Source organism: Ovis canadensis, chromosome 20 (genome assembly GCF_042477335.2).
Source record: "Ovis canadensis isolate MfBH-ARS-UI-01 breed Bighorn chromosome 20, ARS-UI_OviCan_v2, whole genome shotgun sequence".
In the NCBI taxonomy this organism is placed as follows: Eukaryota; Metazoa; Chordata; class Mammalia; order Artiodactyla; family Bovidae; genus Ovis; species Ovis canadensis.
In genome coordinates, this window is record NC_091264.1 from 63,377,329 (window position 1) to 63,401,861 (window position 24,533).

General features: G+C 50.7%; 1 protein-coding gene across 1 annotated transcript in view; it reads left to right on the top strand.

Moving 5' to 3' along the window:
* F13A1 (coagulation factor XIII A chain) overlaps positions 1-22,477 on the top strand; it is a 141,023-nt gene extending 118,546 nt beyond the window's left edge. The window contains exons 13-15 of the mRNA XM_069562899.1: positions 4,398-4,558; positions 15,641-15,777; positions 20,715-22,477. Of these exons, the coding sequence (XP_069419000.1) occupies positions 4,398-4,558; positions 15,641-15,777; positions 20,715-20,868 (452 nt within the window). The 3' untranslated portion in view covers positions 20,869-22,477. The remainder of the gene's footprint in view (positions 1-4,397; positions 4,559-15,640; positions 15,778-20,714) is intronic.
* The last annotated feature ends 2,056 nt before the right edge of the window (positions 22,478-24,533 follow it).

Below are 24,533 nucleotides of genomic sequence, written 5' to 3' on the forward strand. Positions count from 1 at the left end.
GTGGCCAGGGAAAGCCTCTCTGACAGGGTGATGTTTCACAGAAACCGAACAGAAGGGAAAGAGCTTTCCAGCCAGGAAAAAAAAAAGAGAGAGCGCGAAGGCCCTGAGGCCAGGGCTTGTGTGCTGGGTTCATGAGCAGCAAGGGGATGAGGGTCGGGAACAAAGGCATCAAGAGAAGGACGGGGGCTACCAACCAGGCAAAGACCTGCGGGACTCTGTGAGCACTTCAGTTTTGACTCCAGTGAGCTGCAGGGCCACTAGAGGGTTTTGAGAAGAAGCGTGCCCTGGTCCAACTTGGGTTTGAAAGATCACTCTGGCTGCTGTGTTGAGAACAGACCACGGGGGCAAGGAGCTGAGCTTTTGGAGTAGTTACGATGCTCTTGCAACAGTTCCGAGAGAGTCGGCGGTGAGGGTGAGCGAGGCGCTGAGAGCCGTCCGGTCTGCGCGTGTTCCGAAGGCTGAGCTCTCAGGACCGGCTGACCGGTTGGGTGCGTGACGTGAGAGAAGGAGGCTGTGGAGGAGACTAAACGAGATGATATATACGGAAGGCTTTCTGCGGGTAGGCTGCCAGTACGTGCTAACTTTCAACATGTTCACACTTCGGGAAACCAAGGCCTGAAAAGGTGAGCGGACAGGTTCGAGGCCACACAGAGAGCAGTACCAGAAGCCTCACGCCATTCAGACAGGGATGGTGAGCCAGCTCCAGGCATCGCTGGGCCCTAAGGGGGCTAGTTCCTGTTGCCTGGGGTCCCGCGACCCCTCAGTCCCCCAGACCAGGAACTGTACACCGTCCTCTCCTGACCACTAGAGTTCCACCTCTCAGACTTCTTCCCCTCCTCTCCCTGACCCAGCAAAAGCGTGAGCTCACCTGAGCTAGCAGACTAGAACAGCATGAGAGCTTAGCCATCTCAGCCATCCACCCCGGGACGTGGGGCCGGACCCAGTATCAGCACAGCTCCCACCACTCAGCCCGCCCCAGGCTTGTCCTGAATAACCTGGAGGGAGTCGGAGGCTGTTTTTCGCTTTACCCTGCAAGCAGGGGCACTGACTGCATGCAAGAAACTGCCCGTTGCAACTGAAACTGCATTGCAGCGGATTGCCAAAGCCACAGGATTTAGACCTGGAAGCAGGTCAGGGTACAGCCTGTTGTCGGAGGGTCTGTTGCAGAGAAAGTTTTCCAAGTAAAACAGGAGCCATATCTTCCAGACTGATGATTAAAGGGGATGTGTGAGCTAGAATCAGCTGGGAAGACGTGAATAACTTAAACCTTTCAGTATCTTCCAGGGTGCTATGCCTTCCACTCGGCTATATTTAGTTTTCTTTGCATTTTTGGAAAAGAGACGAGGCAGCCCCTGTCTGTGTCTCCCTTGGCTTTCCCCAGACACAGTCAATGGTGCTGGCAGAATCCCAGCTCCACCACTCAGAATGAAAACCTATTCTTTCTCTTGCCGCGTTTAATAAACTTTATCTAGAACAATTTCTTGTGCAGTGGCAAAACACAGCTCTTACATAATGTACTATTTTAGGAGCCTGGTCTCTGGGGCTCAGAAACACAGCCCAGTTTCTTCAGTGCTAAGATTTAGAGGATATTCCACCTCAGAGAATAAAGAGACCCGAGGCCAACAGGATCAAGGCAGAGCAAGTCTCTGTAAAGTTGTCAGGCACATCTCAGCAGCCTAGACATCCCGGTGGTCAAACACGGCCCTCTAGAAATACCAGAGGATGTCCATTATTATTATCATTATTACGGGAAGCTGCTAGAGGTAAAATGCGTGTTGAAGGCCGCTCACTTTGCCGCCCCATCTGGCCCATCTGGCCAAATGGAAACAGGTCCCACGTGCTCATCTGAGATTGTCTCCAACTGAGGGAGAGAGTGTTAGTCTTCTGGATAAGTCACTGCCCTGGGAGCCATGGGGAGAGCAGCGTCCGTGCTCAGACGCAAAGAGGCAATAGGTGTGCGTCACCCAAAAAGGCAGAATTGGAGAGTCAAAGTCAAGGCAAGTTCACGGATTCAAAAGGCGGCCCTCAGTAAGATAGGATGGCTCCAGGAAGCAGGCTGAGTTGTTGACTGCTTGTCCAGGGCAGACCAGTGCCTTCTAATAACTCTGTGTAGCCCATGGCTGACTCTCAGCCCGGGCACTGTGCCCTTTCAGGCCTGACTGTTGTGGGGCTGCCGGGTGCGTGGTCAGATGTTTAGCGGCATAGACGGCTTCCCTGATGGCTCAGATGGTAAAGAACCCACCTGCCAATGCAGGAGACACAGGTTCGATCCCTGGGTCAGGAAGATCCCCTAAAGAAGGGCATGACAACCCACTCCAGTATTCTCACCTGGGAAATCCCATGGACAGAGGAGCCTGGCGGGCTACAGTCTGTGGGCTCGCAAAGAGTCGGACACTGAACATGAGCAGCTAAGCCCCTGGTCTCTACCCAGGAGATACCAGCATCTCCCACCCAGTGGCGACAACCTCAAAGGTCTCCTGTCATTATCAAACATTCCCTGGGGGCAAAACACGCCCCGCCACACACACACCATTGACAACCACTGGTCCAGATGACCATCCTTCCCATTTCACTAGGAACTGCGTGTGTTCCGGGGACAGGACTTTCAGTTTCAAAACTGAGACCATCCAAGTCCACTCAAGTCTACCCTAATACCACCCCATCTCCTGCTAGAACCCCTCCTGGGACTTCAGGAGCCTTTCAGCCTGGAATATGCATCATCTCATCATTGTACTCAAATATAGATTCTGATTCCCTAGATAGGCTTGGGGCCAACAACCAGTATCTGCAACCAGCTCCCAGGAGGCAGAGCTCCTGCTGGTCTGCAGGCCATAGCCTAGCTACAGGGACCTGGGTTAGGAGGCCCACCCAACCTTCCACTGAACTGAGGTTCTTAGAGGGCTAATTCCAAGGGGTGAAGGGCCCCCAGTTGTCAAGCAGTGCTTCTCAGGCCCTCTGTACATAAGGGTCAGCTACAGAATGGTCAAACAAGACCTAGACCCCAAACCTCCAAGACTCTCATTGAGTTGGTCTGGGGTGGGATCCAGCAGGGTAGGTTCTTAAATGTCCCCCAGCAACTGCTAGGTGGAGCCAAGACTGGGCCGTCTTAGTGCCCAGTCCTCTGTGCAGAGACGTTGAAGCAGCTGGTGGGCACAGCCTGGCGCTCCACCGCCTGGGCACCCGCAAGGCAGGAGGCCTCCCTGTGCCCTGATCGGTGCTCACCCCACACAGCCTTCCGGCCCCGGGTCCAGTTCACCCGCTCACAATGGGGGGCCAATGAGAAGATACACGTATATATACACGAGACATGCGCGTATAACACTCTGCACTTAACTACCCACTTTGGGAATTGTTTCCTTTGACAACTTCCACTGAGGGCAGGACTCTTTGGCCAAAAGCAGACAGTGAGCAGGGCAGCCGTGGCGGAGACATTCAAGTCCGTGCAGGGGGATGGAGGCATGAGTCCCCCGACCCCAGCGGCTGACCACAGCAGGGGCACTGGCTCTGCCCAGCGTGGGCTCAGCCTGCAGGACAGCGGCCCTTGGCCCCCTGGAATCCTGCGCTCTGGAAAACGAGAGTAAGAGGAAGTGGGCAGGGCAGCCAGACAGAAGCCCACCGCGGCGGTCAGAGCCACAGGACAGAAGCCCCCTCCCCAGCCCAGATGGTGAGCAGAGGGGAGCCGGGACCAACTTCCCGCTGTCCAGATGGAGATGCCATCCTCCTTGGCTTGTCCCTAAGAGCTCACACACATTTGGCACAGAGGTCTTTTAAGCTGCAGATAGCAGAGGGGGTGGGAGACAGTTGAACGTGTGTGTGAAATAGGTTTCCACCACTTCTTTCTCTTAAATAGAAAACTCAAATCAGGTTGGAACGGTAAGAGTTGGAGAAAAAGTGTGGTGCCAAGGAAACGAGGAAAAGCTTCAAGTAGTCAGCAGCTGCACTCAAGCGGGGCCCGTGGCCACCGTGAGATGTTTCCTATCTCAGGAGGGCGCTAGGCACTGGGGCCGTGGGCATCCCTGCCCCATCTGCTGTCGCGGAGCTGTTTGTGCACAGGTCCAAGCAGCCGCAGCTAAAGCCTTCCGGTCCTTGGTTTTAAACCTCTTGGTCGTGTTGCGTTTTATTAATACAAGAGCAAAAGCACTGCTGGGAAAATGGGATGCATTTTTTCTAGGAAGACTTGACTGAGTGTTCCATTTCCAGCACATTCTTTACCCCAGAAGCCGGAGTGCTCCTTGTCCCTGATGGACTCTGTGTTCCGCTCACCCTCCCCTGGTGGAGGCTGTGCCAAGGGGGAGAAGACGGGGCCCTCGGGGAGGCAGGGAGCATCTCCTCCTCGGGGAAGCAGGGAGCGTCTCTTCCCGATTCTGACGCTGGCATTTTGTGTCTCTTCTCTCCAGTCAAGAGAGAGGAGGTGCTGATCGGGGCAGGCGAGTACATGGGCCAGCTGCTGGAGCAGGCCTTTCTGCACTTCTTTGTCACGGCTCGAGTCAATGAGACCAGGGACGTTCTGGCCAAGCAGAAGTCCATTGTGCTGACGGTCCCCAAGGTCATCATCAAGGTCAGTTGCTGTGTCTCAGCCGAGGAGGAAGGCGAGGCTGCTGCTGAGGCCCCCGGCCTTAGTGCTTGTGAATGTGCGTTTGCGAGTGTGTGTCTTGTGTCCTGGTCCCCCTGCAGAGAAAAGGAACTAGAACCCTCCTGGTCTTTGAAAGGAGTGAACTGCCCTATAAATAGATGTGCACATGTAACGCTTTTCTCCCTCTCCAGATTTAAATATATACATGTGGCTGCAGATATAAATATAACCTGTGGGTATAAACACACTTGTGGATAGAACTCAGTGTCTCCAGAATCAAGTGGGTCAGGCGTGGCCTCAGACAGCAGCCTCCGGGATCGCCTCCCACGTGTGCTGCTGCCCGTGGAGTGCTCACCGCACAGTGGAATGCACAAACCGAAACGCCCGCCTGGAGACCGCGACGTTTCGTGTGTGATACACCTGGCAGCCACCGGCCAGAGGCAGACACAGAGGCTTTCACCACGCAGCTCCCTGGGACGCTCCCTCACGCCTCTTCCAGTCAGTTACTCCCAACCCCCATCACCGGGACAACTGCTCTTCTGACTTTCCCACGTATTGCCTGTTTGGCTAGTAGTTCATTCTTTTAAATAATTTTAAATTTAGCTCTTGGTCCCTTTTTCTTTTATTTCTTTTATTTATGTGTGGTTTTGGCCTTGCCACATGGCGTGTGGGATCTTAGTTCAAACCCACAGCTCCTGCATTGGAAGCGCAGACCCTCAGCCACTGGACCGCAGGGAAGTCCCGCCAATAGCTGTAACATTTGCCTCTCCATTTTCACCATTTAACGTCTGTCTCAGCAGAAATCTCTGCCCAGATGACTTAAAGGCACTTGGCAGAGGGGCGCTGGGCACAGGTGGGGGGAGAAATAAATGTGGCAGCCTGCTGTTCCCACCTGTCAGGAGCATCAGCAGCTTCAGCACCCACATTCCGGAGACCCATCCTGCCCTGGGAGCAGAAGCCTGGGCCTCCAGTGGGGTCTTTGGGCGTGACATCTCATGTCAGCCTTGTCCAGGGCTCAGAGACTTCCCAAGCAATTAAGAATGATGAGCACAAATCAAGAGGCATTCCTCGAACGCGGTGGATAATCAAAGTCTTAGAATCACCCGTATTTTAAAGCCTCTAGAGGGGGTGGGCGGGGAGGGGCAATGAAGACCTGTGTCTTTCGAATTCCTGCTGTGAGTCGCTTGTAAAGCTGGTCACTGTTGTGCAGCGCTCGGAACGGCAGCCTTCCCTGGGCCCAGGCCCTGTGGATGGTAATCTATCCGAGGGCTACCCTGAGATGGGTGCCACTAGGCCGAAACTTGGGCCCCCAGAGGCAGAGAACCCTGGACCCTCCTTTTCTAGAAAGGCTTCAATCTTGACACCGCCTTGGTTCTTTCACCTCAGCCCCTTCTTCTGGGCCCGTCAGCATCCCACCAGAGGCCTGAAGACACAGAACAGAAATGAGGGCTGCAGGCTCTGCAGACAGAGCAGGAGAATACACAAAACGGAAGGGTGGTGTTGGGGGTCCTCCAGAGGCGCCGCCACTCCCCTGGGAACAGGGACTCAGGGGTGCTGTGGCCAGGGCTTGCTCACCATGCACAGGGCACCCCACTCCTGGTGGGCTCTCCCAGAAGCCACGTGGTCCCCTTCAGGCCCCTCCCAGGGGTCGGGGAGGCCTCCCTTCCTGCTCCTGTTCAGAATTCCACCTCCGAACCTTGCCGACCAGAGGCAAGGCCCGCCTGCTCACCTGATTAGGCACCGACAGCTTGTCCCCGTGAAGGGCTCAGGAGAGAGACTTCCCAGATGGGAAGTGCTCAAACCGCAGCACAAAATAGAATTTAATTGCACCGCTGATAATAAACTGGGCGTATAAAGGAAGCTGATAGCTTTCATCTTTTAGACATTATTAATTGAAGGATTATTGGTGAGTTGTCTTCCGAGTGTACTTAGATGGCAGCTCAATTCCCCAGGGGCAGAACCCAAATCCCTTCTCCTCCAGTTCCAGTGACCTGGGCCGGGATGGTATAGTTGACCAAGAGCTGCAGGGGGGCTTGTTCTTATTTTTGTTTCGTCTTTTATCTCTATAAGCACATCAGGAATGCAGTTCTTAGAGGAGATTTATTTAGAGGTAGGACTTCCCCGGGGGCTCAGTGGTGAAGAATCCACCTGCCAGTGCAGGAGATACAAGTTCAATCCCTGGGTCGGGAAGATCCCCTGGAGGAGGGCATGGCAACTCACTCCAGTATTCTTGCCTGGAGAATCCCATGGACAGAGGAGCCTGGAGGGCTACAGTCCATAGGGTTGCAAAGCGTCAAACACGACTGAGCTACTAAACCAGCAACAACAGGGCCACTTGGCTGGACTCGAGCAGGAGAGAGAAAGAAAGCCTGGCCTCCGTTCAGGTGTGTTCAGGAAAGGAGGCAGGAGCATGATCACGTACGTGGTTCCCTAACCACTAACCTCACTGACCACATCAGCCCCGAGGATGATCTCAGTGGGAGCAGGTGAAGAGGTGCTCCTGGGTGAGATGCCTCAAGCCCTGAAAGCCACCAGGGCTCCCTGAGCTGTGAGAGGCCCTGATTGCAGAAATGGGCTGCCTGTCTGGGGTCCCAGAGCCTCTTGCCTTTCTCTTTTCTCTTCAAGCCTGTGCCCAGAGGTCTGTCTCCTGGGCACCCCGGCTCAGCCTCAGGGCTGGAGCTGCCTGAGGGCGAGTTTGCAACTGTTCTTGCCCACCCCCTCCTTTCTGGAGCGAATAGAGACCAACCTGGACCACGATGGGGCCCGCCTGTCTGGATCCACATCAAGTCAACCAAAGCGCTCAGGCCAGTGGACACGTCCTTGCCACCTAAGAACCCCATCTCGCATGTGACCATATCGCTCATGTCTCCTGTGACCACAGAGATGGGAACTGGGTTAAATCATGCTCCCAGTTAACTGTTCCCTGCACCCACCACGCGTGAGTCACAGTGTGTGAGCCTCATATGGAAAACGGCAGGAGAGACAGTCATTAAACTTTAATGAGTGCATATCTCTTTTCCCAAGCTATCAAAATATTTTGATGAGAAAAGTATATTTTATTAAAATCGGATGTAGAATTTTCCTCTGCCTTCCCATGTGTTGATTGTTGTAAGAGGCTTTAAGTCAGGAAAAGATTCTTCAGCATTTTGATGGTTGAAGTGAAAGTCACTCAGTTGTATCCAACTCTTTGGGACCCTATGGACTATACAGTCCAGGGAATTCTCCAGGCCAGAACACTGGAGTGAGTAGCCTTTCCCTTCTCTGGGGGATCTTGCCAACCCAGGGATTGAACCCAGGTCTCCTGCATTGCAGGCAGATTCTCTACCAGCTGAGCTACCAGGGTTAATGAAGGGCTATTTGGGGGAGAGGAGAGGGCAGCACAGGGGATTCAGCTGGCCTGCAGGGTGGAGGCTGGTGCAGGACCTGGAGTACTGTACTGGGGCTTCCCCCGGTCTCAGAGAGCAGAAAAGGGTCCCAAGGTTCACGTCCTCACCCAGGTCAACCAGAGCAAGAACACCTTTTGTGGAGAAGCCCCAGAGCACGGAGGCTTGGGTGGCTGGACCCCCGGGTTCCTCATCCTACCTGGGCAGCTTTGGGTCAGTTCCTCAACACCTCAGCTGTGTAAGGGTCCAGTAATATCGCTGACGTGTAGGCTGCTGGGAGGGATAATAGAAGCAACTCTCACGAAGAGCTGAACATGGTCCCTCTGTCACGGTAAAGGCACAATGGGGTGGCCAAGTGGTGAGGAACCCACCTGCCGAGGTAGGGGACGTAGGTTTGATCCCTGTGAAGACCCGCTGGAGGTGGAAACAGCAACCCACTCCAGTATTCTTGCCTGGGAAATCCCAAGGAGAGAGGAGCTTGGCGGGCTATAGTCCCTGGGGTCGCCTAGAATCTGGCACAACTGTGCGACTGAACAACAGCTGTAATCTTATCAATCAGAATCATGTATAAACACAGCATTGCCGGGGACTGAGTGTGTGCTGTTTCTGAGCGCTCAGCCCGGCCCAGGACCTGGTGGTTGCCGGCAAGAGTCCACTCCTGCCCCGCCCCGTCCTCTCTGCGCTGGGATCCCACACAGAGAAGTGCTCCAGGCGGCAGGGCCCAGGGCTAGGGGGAAGGTAAAGCTCGCCTGGTGGCATTGGACCTGAGCCCTGGGTGTTGAGCATATGTGCGGTTCCCTGTGGGACCGTCCTGAGAGAGAGGCCCGTCCCAAAGAGCGTGGAGGAGACCTTAGTGGCGGAGGTGGGCGAGGAGAGGTGGTCACACATCTCAGACCTCCTGCTAAGACCTCCTCGCAGTATCTGGGAAACGGACCCCTCCCAGTGCCATTGAAAACAGCTCAGGTCCCACCGCCTCCTTAGGGTCATCTCGTAGGAGCGTCCTGCAGCGGCTGTAGAACGTCCTCAAACACCAGCAGAACCCGTCCCCTCCTGTGAATGAGGAACGCGTGCCAGGGGAGAGGGGCTCCCTCTCCTAACAAGCACAGAAGCTCGGGGCTGGCTGCTCGCCCAGATGACTCCAGAATCAAGATGCTCTCTTAGTTTCTCTTAACAACCCCTGTGTTCCCCCTGGGGGCCACCACTCACCTGAGGTCACCCATAGCATCCTCCTCGCCTGCCTCCTGCCGGCGCTCTTGGAAGCCCTGATTGTAACCAGAAAAGAGCCAGGCGGGCCTGGGGGCCGTGGTGGCTGCTGAAGCTGGCACCCCAACATCCCAGTTCATAATCTTTATCCAAACTGGGGAGCCCCCTGAGGACTAACTAGTGTCCCCCAGATGCTGGACAGCCACCAGGCAAATTGTGAGACTCAACTGCGGTTTCACTTTGTTCTTGTGGGAGCCCAAATACCTGGAAATTTCCATCAAGGCAAAAAAAGAAAAAAAAAAAACAAAAATGAGCAAAACTCTGAACTCTAATTATTCCCAACCCCAAACCCTAACCCTTCTCCCCTCCCAGCCTCCCACGGTTTCTCCGCGACTCTGCCGGTACGGGTCCCGGTCACCAGGACGCAGCCCTGTCACGCGTGGCCCTGTAGCGGGCGGCAGGGCAAGGCGGCTGGGTGGGCTTCCCCGCATCCCTTTGGAAGGCGCCGGTGGAAGCTGCTGCCTTCTCTCCCGTGTGCTTCTCAGCTTCTGCCCCCGAGAACCCAAACCCACGTCCCTCCCCACGGGGAAAGTGTGGACTAGAAAGTTCTCCTGGTGGCCCTGGCAACATGGCCTCCCTTTGAACCTCCACAATGTCTAGAGTCAAGAAAGGCCGTGTCTCAGATGCTCTGCTGCACACAGGATCACGCGGAATCCTCCCAGGAACCTCGTAAGAAACCGAGGCCCAGAGAAGCCAAGTGACTGGCCCGGGGACACACAGCGGCAGCCGCCGGTCTTCAGATGCCGAGGGCAGCCCGCCTTCCCCTCAGCTTGCCCACGGTGGTCTCTGTCTCTGGCTCATCCCCAGCAGGGGTCTCCTCAGCACTGCCCTGAACCCCCCGGTAGAGAGAGATCAAAGTCCGCGTGAGGGCCCACCCTGACGGGCTCCGAGCAGGTGAAGCCCAGATCAGTATTCTGATTGATCGATATTCTGGGACCTGGGAGGGTCCAGACCAGCCTTGGCTTCACTGGCTCAGGTAGCTGCGTCTCTCTCCATCCTCTGCCGGTCCCGGAGGGTCAGGCCGTCGGCACCCCACGGCCAGGAGCATGCACCCCGAGGGCTCCACTGTGGGGCGTGCCTCTCCAGCTCCTTCTCAGTGTAGGTTTGAGAAGGAAAGTGAGAGCCGCGGGTAGCTGGGCTGCCTCCAATGTGTTCTCTCTGCATTCCTGCTCACTATTTTTTATTCTTAAAAACAACCACACAGGCAAAGTAGAACATCAAGGAAAAGGAACCTCGTCTACCGCGTCATACGATCGCACTGTGCTGAGTTACTAGTTCTTTGAAATGATAACTCTATCTTTACCCCACTTAGAGAAGACTGTTATTGTCAAGTAAGACAGCTGTGTCAGAGCCCCAGGGTTACCTTGCCACGTTTGACTCTGGCATAGAGATCTGATTCTTCCGCTGTAAAGTCAGAAAGAAGGAGTTGAGTTGCGTACGTGTTTTCAAATGTAGTTCAGGATCAAGTTGTAGTCACCGAGTTCCACTGGCCGTTCAGCGACGGCACAAGCTAATACTGCAAATGACTCTTCGGTGGATTTCAGGAAATAGACTCCTTTCAGCGAAGAAGGAAGGTGCTATTTTTGCCCCTCTGCTGTCAGAGATGACAAGGTGTGCAGCGATTAAAGATGAATGCCCTGGTGTCAGAAAGACCTAGATTCCGATCTGGATCCTGCCGACATCCAGGGTCTGTAATGCGGGCATTTTGTTTCTCTTCAGTGTTTTCATTTCGAGTCAGTAGAATGAGGATAATGTTACTGCCCACCGCCGAGTCCACAGAGGATCACCCAAGATACAGGGAGTGACGCGGTGAGCAGGGCGCCTGCATCACTGTGTGGACACTGGACGTGCCATGCGGGGCTGCCCTGTCATTGCGAGGCAGAGTCGTGCAGAGTCGTGCAGAGGCGGGAGGCAGGGACTCTGGCACCAGCCTGTCCCCCACTTGCTGTGTGACCTGGAACAGGTCCCTTCACTTCTCTGGGCCTCACTTGCCTCATCTCCTTCATAGGGTTGTGAGGATTAAATGAGTTAATGTAAGTAAATCCCTTACATCAGCATTGTCCAGGAGATGGTGGTGGTGGTGGTTTACTCGCTGAGTCGTGTCCAACTCTTGCGATCCCATGGGCAGGGGAGCCTGGCAGGCTACAGTCCATGGGATTCTCCAGGCAAGAACACTGGGGTGGGTTGCCATTGCCTTCTCCAGGAGATCTTCCCAACCCAAGAATCGAACCCGGGTCTCCTGAGCTGTAGGCGGATTCTTCACCAACTGAGCTACACGGGAAGCCCAGTAGGATGTTCCCTAATTACTGGAATGCCCTAAATATGCACCATTCAGTACGAGAGCCACTGGACACGTGTAGCTGGCTGAGGACTTGAACTGCAGCTCGTACAAGTGAGGAACTGAGTTTTTACTTAATTTAATTTAAATTCATTTAAACATTTAAATAGCCCCATGGGGCTGGCAGATACCATACTGGACAGTCTTGGAACCGTGGCTGACTGTTGTAAAACCATTTGCATATTTAGTCTATGCCAATTCAGCTGGGCTAGAGAGAAACAGCCCTGGTGGTGTTGGTGAGTGTGGTTCACAAACAAGCAACCGCTTATTACCAGCAGTGATGATGCCCCCCGCAGTGGGAGGAGGGAAAAGTTCATTTTCCGGTGATAAGTCATGGAAGACGTGCCTGGCAGCACCTGAAGTAAGCACTATGAGGTGAGCTAATAATCACGTGAATTATATTGACAACTAGGTTCATTCTTTGTCAAACTTTTCCTTCATTTCAGTTTTGATTTTGAGTATAGCTATATATATATATTGTAAAGCATATACTCCATGGAAGAGATCTTGTGATTTCCTAAAAAGTAGTTCTTTCCCAAAAGTTTGTGTGTGTGTGTGTGTGTGTGTGTTAGTAACTTTCTTGTTTACCAAAGAATCAGAATATTGATCTTTATCATAAAAAAAAAAGAACAACAAAGACTCAGTATGTCAATATTGGTGAATTGTGTTTAACTTGAAAAAGTACCATATTTTATGTCAACATAAAAAACGGAAATGCTTTCAATGGAATATTGGGAAAAATCGGAGCACAGAAGTGCTTGCTGTCACTGAGGATGACGGTATGCTTCGTCCTGCCCCCTGGTCCAAGTAACGGCTGGTCATCTGTACAGTAAAAATACACTGTGCATGGCACATCGTGTAAACCAATACATGCTATGAAAATCCTATGTATATTCTCCGTTTTCCTCAAAAGGAGGAGGAAATACTGCCTAAGCAGAAGACGGTGATGTTGAATGTTGGGTTTTTAATGTTCGATTTGGTTTGAGTTTCTAAATTTCATTGTCTTCTCAGCAGTCAGGCTGAAGACGTTTAAATTCCAGGGGCAGGAGACAAATGTCAGGAAAGGGACGCTGGGATCTTTGTCAATTGCAGAAGAAACTCTCCACAATCTGAGAAGGGCCCCTCCTTTCATCGCAGCCTGCTCCTTGCTCCAGTATCAGGCGAGGCTGAGAAGTACTTATTTATGTACCCCTCCAGCAGCTAATAACAGAGACCACATATAGGAGCAAACTGATTAGGCACAATACATGAAATTATCTAAGACTTCATATTCTAATCATACTCAGACCTGCAGCCCGTCTCTGAAGGCCCAGACACTGGGCCAATCTTTCAAATACTAAATCCCCCTATCTCTGCCATCAGTCACCTGTGACCCACTTGCCACAGCAGAAGGCTTTTCCTGTAGAGCTAGCCTACCCGTGTGTAAAGGGTCCTTAACCTGGAGACCACCAGGCCCCTGAGGCCACAGCCGCCCTGGCCTGTGATGGGCCCCCTAAAGCCACCTGCAAGGTGCATGCGTCCTGCGTTGTCGCTGTGTTTGTAGAAGGAAGGGGCAGTAGCTGCAATCAGGGTTTTCTAAGGGGTTGTCCCTGTAATTGCAGTATCATGCCACAAAGAAAGCAGATGGCTCCAAAATATTTTTCCTCCAAAATCAAAGTGATCATAGCAAATGCTTTCGCCAGTAGTGTCTCTGAAGCGGTTCTACTTTCTTCAATTTAGACAGCTTTTGTAAATGTTATCTTTATCCTCTATTTTTAGAAACCAAAAAGTGTTCCGAGATTTTTTTTTTCCTTAGGAAAAATATGTTGGATGAACTTGAGAATTAAACCAAAGATTCTACGTAAAGTATTCCAATAATACACTTTTATACATCCATCCCTTAGTACCCATGGGGCTTGGCTCCAGAACACCTACAGAAACCAAAATCCAAATCCACAGGTTCAGCTTCCCCAGATGCGACCAGCTTTGCGTTCTGCTGTGCATGCCAGGTTGAGGACCGCTGAGGACACTGCTTGGCACACAGTCCGTGCTTCGCGTGACACCACCTGCTGTCCTCTCCACCATCATCCAAGCCCGCTTCACCCCTGACTCCTCTTTCCAGCTCTCCACCCATCCCACCACAGGGGGTCGAGATTTGAAAGTAATAACCATGGAGAATTGGCTACAATTTTCATTTTTCTTATAGATTTTTATTTATAATTTTAGTTATCAATGTGTCCCAAAGAGTAAAGTCAAAAGGTTTTACCCTTCACTCTGGTCTCCCAGGTTCAATCCCTGGGTTGGGAAGATCCCCTGGAGAAAGGAATGGCAACCCACTCCAGGATTCTTGCCTGAGAATTTCCATGGACAGAGGAGCCTGGCAGACTACAGTCCATGGGGTCACAGAAGCGTCGTACATGACTGAACGACTAACGCTTTCACTATCACTACTCACTAGAACCCACTCCAGTACTCTTGCCTTGAAAATCCCAAGGATGGAGGAGCCTGGTGGGCTGCTGTCTATGGGGTCGCACAGAGTTGGGCACGACTGAAGTGACTTAGCAGTAGCAGCAGAGTCCATAAGGGAGAATCTTCTTCTTGGGGCAAAGTCCCTCCTTTTTCTCTCTGTTCTAGCAAGGCTCATTTCCATTTGACTTTTCCTATGTTATACACTGCTTAAAGAAATAACGTAGTATAATGGCTAGGTTGCTACATGGAAAACTCAAACAACCCATACATTTCCTTTTTAAGCAGTTGATTTAATATAGCACATATTTACTGGACACCAGCTAGATGCTGGAGTTGAAAGTGGGCTAAGACAAAGTGAATATAGTAAAGTACCCAAGCACTGCCGATCCGAACGATGTAATTGAGCCTGTAATGTCTTGAGCCATGCATCGTGTTAGCTGATCCTTTCCTAGGAGGGAAGAACTAGTCTTATTATCTTGTTCCCCAGTAATTTAGAGTTTGCACAGATCCCTCCATTTGGCATACCAAGCCCCTAAACCAACACACAAATGCTCCCTCGCCATTTTCCAGCACCTGGCGTCAGTGTTGGGGAAGCAGACAGTCCCAAGTGCGCAGTACTATATACATCGTGAACACGGTGTAAGAACCAAAATAATACTAACACCAACCCTAATAATAGCGTTCTACAACGATTACCCCATAGTTGTTTCAGAAAACTGAGTCTCAGAAAGGTTGAGCCCTTACAAGACCTCACAGCTAGTGAGGCTTGAAGCTGTCATGGAACTCTGGCCACTTCGCCACATACCCAGTGCTTCTTTCTTTGCAACTTTTTGTTTTTATTGATGTGTAGCCAGTTAACACTGTTGTGATGCTTTCAGGGGAGCAGCAAAGGGGCTCTCAGCCATACACGTACACGCATCCACTCTCCCCCAACTCCCCTCCCATCCAGGCAGCCACATAGCATTGAGCAGAGCTCCCGGTGCTGTCCCGTAGGTCCTTGCTGGTTATCCACTTTGAATATAGCAGTGTGTACATGTCTGGAACACACCCAGTACATCTGAGGCTTGTGATATGTAAACTCTACCCCAGACAGCCTTCTAGCTTCAGCTATCCAGACTGGGGAGGAAAAGTCTCTTTTTGCCTACTGTAGCATTCAGATTCTCCTCTTCAATGATGAGGACTCCCTCCTTGGATGTATTTCTTTGTCAAGTACCTCCAGGAGCGTGTTCTTCCTCCTGAACTCAGGGATCCCTCCCGTCCTGGCGGGAAACCAGAACCCCTTCCAGGAGCAGAGTCCACCTGTCCTCCCTGGCTGCCGAAAGCTGTTGCTACCCTGAGTGCACTTCCACTTCCTGCTGCTGGGAACAGCCAGTGGCCGAGGTTGTTAACCCGAACTCTAATTAGGGTGGTTTTCATAATGAGGAAAAGACTGTGATTCTAATTAGCAATTTTCCGTCTTTCTCTCAACAAGTATCCCCCAGTCAAAGCAATATCCTCATCACATTGGCTCCTTTGCCAAAAAATGGCCATGCTGTAAAACAGAAGGAAAGGCAAAGATGGGTAAAGATATAAGGGTGCAGAGAGAGGCTTTGTGTGCGGCTAACATGCTTCTTTCTCCCTCAACTCGCTCCTCAGGTCCGTGGTGCTCAGGTCGTGGGTTCCGACATGGTGGTGACGGTTGAGTTCACCAATCCTTTAAAAGAAACGCTGCGCAATGTCTGGATCCGCCTGGATGGTCCCGGAGTGACGAAACCCTTGAGGAGGATGTTCCGGTGAGCACTGGGGGAGGTGGGGACATGGGGTAGGATTGTGGGAAGTTCCTCTTTCTGCATCTTTTCCCAACTCACATCCAACTCACATGTCTGAGAAGCCGCTACCTCCTTATTTACAAGTCCGTGGGGCTTTGGGTGTTGGTTTGACGAGCACCGTCATTCAGGTCTTAAAACCACTCTAATGGGGTGGGTACTGTTATTAGCTCCCTTTGGCAGTGGAGAAATCTGAAGCTTTGAGAGACTGACTGGTTTGTCCCAAGTTGTACAGTGTGTAGAAGTAAGCTTGCATCCAGAAGTAGGTTGGCTGACTCCAGATCCCCAAAGTCAAGAGTTTTGTAAACTGCCTTGTTCTCCTAGTATTTACAGAGTTCCCACTATGAGTCAGGTGTCATGAGTTAGGACCCCGGCAGGAGTCCTTTCTTTCCAACCCTACTCCAAGATCTTACCAATCCGAGCACTCTCTAGAACTCTTGCTTTCAGTAGGAAAAAAAAAAAAAAGGTGAGCCTAGAGAGTTCTGATGCTGGGAAAGACCCTGATGCTGGGAAAGATTGAAGGCAAAAGGAGAAGGGGCTGGCAGAGGATGAGATGATTAGATAGCATCACCAACTCAGTGGACACGAATTTGAGCAAACTCCAGGAGAGAGTGGAGGACAGAGGAGCCTGGCCAGCTGCAGTCCATGAGGTCACAAAGAGTCGGACACGACTTACCAACTGAAAAACAGCAGAGAGTTCTAGACTTGGTTTCCTATTTAGGGGACCAACAACCGCCCCAGGCCCGTTGCTGGAAGGCCTGCTTTTGGCATACCTCACACCATCGGACTGTGCCTACAGCTCTCAGCTTCTGTGACTTCTGGTGACAAAGAGTGTCACAGACAAGACAGCCCATTCCGTGGTCAGATAGCTCTAGTGGCTAGAAAACAATTCCACCTTTCAGTCCTACCAGTGGACCTAAATCTGTCACCTGGACCCGAACAGAGAAGAAGGTACATTTGTCTCCCACCTAATGGCTTGGAAATGTCTGCAAACCCTGTCTGATCTTCCCGCGTCTTCCCTTTTCCTCCCCAGCTTCATTCTCCTCACCCCTAAGGTGGTTTCAACTCCCTCCCTTGCCCACATCCTCCAGTTTGTCAGTGTTCCTCTTAAAGTGTGACGCCCAGAATGGACCCCAATCTTGGAGGTTTATTACTTTCATTTCTACTGCAAATAAGGCCCCGTCAGCATCAATCAGTCCAGCATATTTCCTGTGGGGTGACCTTCTAAGGCAGAGAGAGAGGTGGAGGTATGTGGAAACTGCCTTATGACCCAGATATGTGAGGAATTTCCCCAGCACCCTTTGTGGAGGACTCTGAGTCTGTAAGACAAGAGCAAGGCCCTCCTTCACCCTCTCTGAGACGTCTTTAAGACGATGTGCCCCCTGAAGACTGCATTTCTGTTGAATCACAGCACTCACAGCTTCTGCATCTGAGCATTTAAGACGGGCCTGATGCCAGCAGATGCAAGAAATAACAGAGAAAATAGTTTGAGTGCTTTAATTTAAAAAAAAAAAAACACCAGCACAAAATATAACAACCTTTCTATGCTAATAGGGAAGCTGCAAAAAAAAAGGAATTAAATTAGAAATCAACACCAGCTAGCAGAAGAGGTCAGAGGAGCGTGCCCCACTTTCGTCAGAAACGACAGTCTCGCTCACCCGTTCTCACACCTTCCCACTCGACTCAGATGCAAGAATCGCTCAGGCAAAGTGAAACACGTTTCTTCTTCAAAGCAGCCCCCTGCTGGAGCCAATTTTTCCTCCTCCAACAGTAACCCCACAAGCTTCATCTGAGGGTTCCAGAGCCTCCTGCCACCTTGACGCTGTGGCCGTGCAAGAATCCCACCTCGGTCTCAAGCCAATGCAAGAAAAGAGGCAGCCTGTGCATTAGAGGAGAAAGACCCAGCACTGGGGAGACATGCGACTCAGCGGGTTGAGTGTCCAGGGCGTTAGGTGTGTCTGTGTGCTCAGCTGTGTCTGACTCTTTGTGACCCCGTGGACTGTGGCCCACCAGGCTCCTCTTCCATGGGACTTTCCAGGCAAGAATACTGGAGGGGGTAGCCATGCCCTCCTCCAGGGGATCTTCCCACCCCAGGGCTCTAATCCATATCTCCTGGGTCTCCTGTGTTGGCAGGCAGATTCGTTCTCCTCACTGAGCTGCCTGGGAAGTCCAGGTGCATTGCTTATGGCTAATACCTGACACTGGGGAAGGGTAAAGGGGGCTGAGCTGGGGAAAGGATGGAGGAGGACATTCCCTACATGGTGGACCCAAGGCAATGTCCTACCACACTCTGCCTTAGGCTCCATCAGTAATCACTTCAACACAGAGATCCACAGCACATCAGTAGCAGAGCCCGGTCCTCAGTCTCTCATGGGAGTACAGGTCCAGAGGGTGGATCTCTGCAAAGCAAGGGAAGCTCTGTTTCTCAGAGAATGTCAGAAATTGGAAATAAGTTAACAGAGGAAATGTTTTATGATCCAGGCTGGGCTTGGGACTTTAGGGAGACCACTGCTTTCCCTGTTTCCCCTCCTCACACTTTCACACGCAAGACAGGAGCCAGCCAGCACCCACATCCATCTTGTCAGACGACTGATACACAGCTGTGCACCCTGTCCTGTGAAAACCCGATCAAAGAGTGGCAGGTCCGTGTAACAACTTGGGCTCTTCAAGTGTGATTCTTTGGGACCAACCAGAACCCTTCACAGGGCTGTATTCTTTTCTCAGATACACACCTTGAATAGTCAAGGGAGTGCGCACTCCACTTGGCCATCCACACCCCTGCCAGGGCCCTAGGCGGCAGGGAGTCTGGAGCTCCAAGCAGAGGCTCTGGTAGGCGGGTGCTGGTGAGCAGAGAACTGAGCGGGGAGTAGGTGGTGCCGTGTCCGTGGCCCACTCGGCGCGGCCGACTCTACTCCAAGACGATTCACCTCACCGCTCTCTCTGTGCCTCCTCCTGCCGTCCTTGGATACTCAGAGGTGCTGCCCCCAGAGACCCACAGCTGTCAAGTTTCTGCTCTTGATAATTCCAGAACACCAAAGAATTCATCTTCCAGATGCATTGTTTTTTCCTCTTTAAAAAATGACCAGGTTCCATAAGTTATCTTGGGAGAAAAGTTCCCCGACTTTGCACTTTGTTTGAGATTTTGAATCTTTCAGGGAGGACAGAGCGCTGGACACATGGAGGACAAGCACAGACAGTTGCAGTTTACTGTAATCATAATCCCCTAAGCCTGCCTGCGTTCGGGATGATAAATGGCCGGCACGTCCTGATAGCTCAGCACATTACTGAGAGTCATTTATCACCACACCTATCCCTGGGAATACAGGGCTCTTCCAGTATTACTCCACTCACCCAGATGGGGAGATGATTCTTTTCTTTCTGCATGCATGCCTTTGTCTGTAGGAAAATGCATACTTTGACATGGAGGTGTCTCTTTGTGCGTATCTTGGATGATACTCATGAGCGGGCATGGGTACGTGGATGAATACCATTATGGGGGTGAGCTGATGAATTAGGGCAAATAATGAAGCCACCCCAGCCTTCTAGCCTGGGAAATCCCACAGACAGAGGAGCCTGGCGGGCTACAGTCCATGGGGTCGCAAAGCGTCACACACTGCGCTACTAACGTTCAACAAGTCACTGAATGAAGTGAAGCTCGGGGGTACAGTTTCTGTTTGAGGGAGTTACCTCCCTTCTATGGCCCTAGGCCAGATCCTTAAACCAGACAGCTATTTCACAAAATGTTCCTGATGGATCACTTAGGGGAAACAAAGGAAAAGGGAATGAACGAATCAGGGTTTGCTCTTGAGAAACAAATATCTAAAAACCTATATTCGTATTGAAACAACTATTTAAATGAAGGGTAGAGAACCGTTTCTCTGCATCCAGGCAGGAAGAGCCTTCCTCAGTTTTGTCACAGAGAGTGCAGGCAGAGCAAACAATGGCCAAAGCTGATGGTAAATAATAAGTCAGTAATAACACGGCAGCAGCAGCATGTATCTAATATGTGGCATTTGGACAGATCTTGCCATCGTTCCAAGTGCAACGTGAGTCCCAGCTCGCTCACCCCTCCACATCCTCTTCAATATTTCACAGTGCCCACCGTTTACAGGTGAGGAAGCCCATGGTGAGGTCAGCGTGTTTCAAAGCTTCAATCATAAAATCAATATACTGAGTTGGAAAAATTCTCCCATTTGTAGGCTATGTGTGTGCACTGATCACATAATTTGGCTTTTCTGTAACTCAGTGAGATCATGTATATAGCCACATTTCTAAAGAACAAATGCCAAATTAATGGAGACACCGAGATTCTCAAAACCAATGCCTAGAGGAGCCCCAAAGAGAGACGCCCCCAAGCCTCAGAGGCATTTCCCAGGTCACCGGCCACAGATGACAAACATACCACAGCAAGAAGCGTGGGCAAGTGACCCACGCTGGGTGAGGCAGGGTCGTGAATAACAGGGCGGGCAGGCAGTGCTCCAGATCCGGGGCCTAAGAACAGGTCTGTCCCAAGGGGATTGGCCAGAACGCATGAAGAGCATCACGACCTCAGTATAAGTTAGAAGCTGCAGATTCAGATAGAAGTCCCATCCCAGGAGGGAGCTTTAGCCCCCACATGAGCTGAGAGAGATCAGTCATGTTCATGAGGCTACTGCAGAGGCCTGCCAGGAGGCAGAATGATGCATCCAAGTGGAAGGAACCATGACCTGTGGGGCTGTGGCTGACCGAGCCTCAGATAGGAGCCTTGATCGGGTGGTGACTGGGAAACCAGCCGACCAGGCCCTTCTGTCTTCCAGTCACCATCAACTGAGAGAAAGACCACCGGTGACCCAGACCATCACAGTGGGAAACGCGATCTGCCTCTCTGGGGCGTAAAACCTTTCCTGCCTCTTCCATCCTTTCAGGGAAATCCGGCCCAACGCCACTGTGCAGTGGGAAGAGCTGTGTCGGCCCTGGGTCTCCGGCCCCCGGAAGCTGATCGCCAGCCTGACTAGCGACTCGCTGAGGCACGTGTACGGCGAGCTGAACTTGCAGATTCAGAGGCGACCTTCGATGTAGACGCACGGGGGGCCGAGCTGGACCCAGGCACCTGGCCTCTTGTAGTCTTGGCTGAGGAAGTTCTAATGCAAAAGTAGTCAGCTCTTGCTTTAACTTAGCTGTGAAGCCCTGGACAGGACTGGAGAGGGTCCCAGAGAGGTGACGGCGTGTATTTCAAAGGTGCGCTTTTCAGTGTGGCTGTTCAATGTGCAAGATAGTTTTTAATCACCCCACCTTCCAAAGGATTCTGAGCATTAGCTTTAATTAAGGCCTAATTAGGCTCTCGGAGCTCATAAGAGTAAAAGTCATCATTTATCATCTCAAATGGCTGCAGCTCCAACATCAGAGGACTTCCTTTGCCTGGGGATTTGCTCAATACATGGCCTCATGTAAAACAGGGCTTCTCATCCCCCTACTCAGCCTTTTGGGGATCACATACTCCCCAAACGGGAGGAAAGGACATGATTTGGGCCCTAGAATTCTATTCCCCTTTCTTGGAATCAGGTTTTAGCCTCCATATCAGAATATTTTCCCCAGGAATTGAGTGCAGCTTCATTTTTCTTCTTGGCAAAGCCAGGGAAAGGTCTTCCATCTTGCACCTGCGGCAAAGCGACCGCCTGCCAAATTTCACAGATTTACGTTGTGAGAAGAGGTGGCTCCATATTAACAAATTGCATTTGCGGGGAACTTAATCCCCGAAGACGAGATAAGGAGGCAGGTGCGATACTCAGATCTATGAAATAATGTAGTTGTATAGTGCTTTTTATAGGAGGTGTCACACCATGGCCAGAACAGGAGGAACCAATAGCCCTAACTTTAACCCTTTGGGGGCTGTAGTATTAGAAATTAACCAGACTGACTTAGGACAGTGGGGATAAGGAATGAACTTCCTTTATTAGTGATTATACTTCACCTGTCTCCCTGGAAGCATCTCCTTGGCACAATGACCCAGGTCTAGGTACAGTTTTAGAGACAGAATAAAGCCAACAAGTTGGAGAAGCTGGCAGATTTAGTGACCAGATGTGTAGAAGGGCAGCCACTATTTCTCTCATCCTTCACGTCACCCACGTTGAGACCTCAGCTCAGCACGCAAGTACTAGACGCTGATACAGACTCCACCCCGCAAACAGCCAGCGCTACTGTACAGCCGATGACAGAGGACACGGGTGTCACTGGAATTCGGCTCTAAGGTTCCAACAGGCAAGGCGACCAAATATGTATCTGCAAGGCTGATTGTTTTTGTCCAGATTACCAAATTGATATGCCTAGAGTGTGATTTAGGTCAGTAAATTGTGATTCTTAGCAGAAGAAAGAAAAGATGAATAGTGAGAAGGAACCAGGGGAAACGTCAGAAGGGAATTATATATGGTCTCTGCAACCACATTTCTAGGCTTTTGAGATGGTTCCTGAGCCTTCAGCACTGGAATCCACGAGGATTAGCCAGTCCCCTTCACAGACACCTCATACCTAACTCTACTAAGTAATCTCCCTGCATTTGCCAAGGCTTCCAATACTCAGTTCTAAAATGAAATGCATTTTGCTGGACTGTTAAACTGGCTTACTGTAGTATATTCTTATTAACTAGAATGTAATCAAAGCTTAAAATAAAGCTAATCTGATTGTATTTGCATCCGTATGGAAGTGAAGGCTTTTGCTTTTCAATACAAAACAACATACTACTAACCACAGCTGCTTGAGAAACCACCCTTCCTTGGCAGCAGGTGGTTCACCCTGGAGAGTGAAACAAGCATCTCTCCTTGAGGGAAAATAACTCAAATGGGTAATGACGTTACAGTTAGCTTTCCTCACGGCTCTCTCTACATTTTATTAACCTCACTCAACTAAGGAGGAAGTTTGGTTCAAAAATCAGCTTCCCGAAACTTCAAAATCTCTGCAGACACTTTTTTCATGAGTAATCTCATGAATCATTATGATGACTCAGTGGACAAGCCAGCATGGACACCTATCATGACGAACACCTTTTGTGGTCTTAGAACAGAGATGGAAACTACATGAAAAATATGGACGGGAGGTCCTAGATTCATGGCTGACATTACTGAACAACCGCATCCTAGGGCCTCACGCTCCTTCTCCACGCAGAGCTCCAACCAGCTGTTACAAAGTGTTATGGAGCTGGCATTCAGAACAGAACCTATTCTACCTGCGTTAGCGCCAGCCCTGTGACTCAACCTAGGACTCAGCCTATGACTCTACCTATGTTAGCGTCAGCCCACCCCCTTGACAGCTGAGACTCTGGACTGTGCAATAATGCCACAGCTCTAAAAAGTCACAGTTTAGCCATGGTAACAAACAACGTGGGCCTCCGTGCTGGCTCAGTGGTGAAGAAGCCACCTGCCAGTGCAGGAGAAGCAAGAGGCTTAGGTTCAATCCCTGGATCAGAAAGGCCCCCTGGAAAAGGAAATGGCAACCCACTCCAGCATTCTTGCTTGGAGAATCCCATGGACAGAGGAGCCTGGAGGGTGACATCCATGGGGTTGCAGAGAATCGGACACAACTGAACAACAACGAACAGCAACGTATCTCAGGCCGCAGCAGAGACTCTGAAGTCCAGTTTCTGCCTGTGCAGGTCCTCTATGCTTTGAACAAATCCTTATTTGTGTTTATAGGTGTTACTCTTTGATAACTAAAGAGGGGTGACAATACTTTTATTTCCACAAGGTTCTTCTGGGGATGTATCAAGCAAGACATAACAACACACGCAAAGAGATAGATAATAGAGAGATATGTAGATAGATGATAGGGAAATATGACAGTTGAGCAAGAGCGGGAGAGATGAAAAGATTATATAAATATGTGTATTTCAAATAATTTTCTTTATCAATCCTTTAAAAAAATAATCATTTCCAATCTTTGACGAAGAAACTAAAGGGACCTCGTAGCCACACATCAGGGTAAATCAAGTGGGTAGGAGTTGAAAGTGAAGTCAATCCCTGCTTTGCTGTGCATTCTTTAAATCTCATTTTGTCTCTCAGAGTTTAAAGAATGCTGAATTAAAACCAACTCAAGACTCTTCAAGGGCTTCCCTGGTGGGTCAGCTGGTAAAGAATCCGCCTGCAATACGGGAGACCTGGGTTTGATCCCTGGGTTGGGAAGATCCCCTGGAGAAGGGGAAGGCTTCCCACTCCAGTATTCTGGCCTGGAGAATTCCATGTACTGTAGAGTCCATGGGGTCACAAAGAGTTGGACATGACTGAGCGACTTTCACTTTATTTTCAAGACTCTTTGAAGAGCTGCAGTATAGTAACAAAAAATATACAAATTTATGATAGGAATATGAGGGAAAATGGAGTTTGTGCTAGACTCATTGGCAACCCAAAGTCATAAAATTCCATGTATAAGTTCATCATTCGTGAATATCCTTCCAATGTTATTTTTGAAAAGTAATAGTCCACACAATCACTTATTCAGCTTTTCTACCCCCTCCATCCTCTCAATATCCAGCCAGCCTTCCAACCATCTATCCAGCCTTTTATTCCAGCCATTTGTTTAACCATCCATTATTCATTAATGATTGTGTGCAAGCATGAATTCAACAAGTGTTTATTGACCAGCAAGCATCATAGTAGAGATTCAAAGATAAAAAGTCTGTGCTGCTTGTTCACAAGCCAGATGCAGAGCCAGATACATCAAAGTGTCCATAAAGTGCGTGTCTATAAATCTGCAGT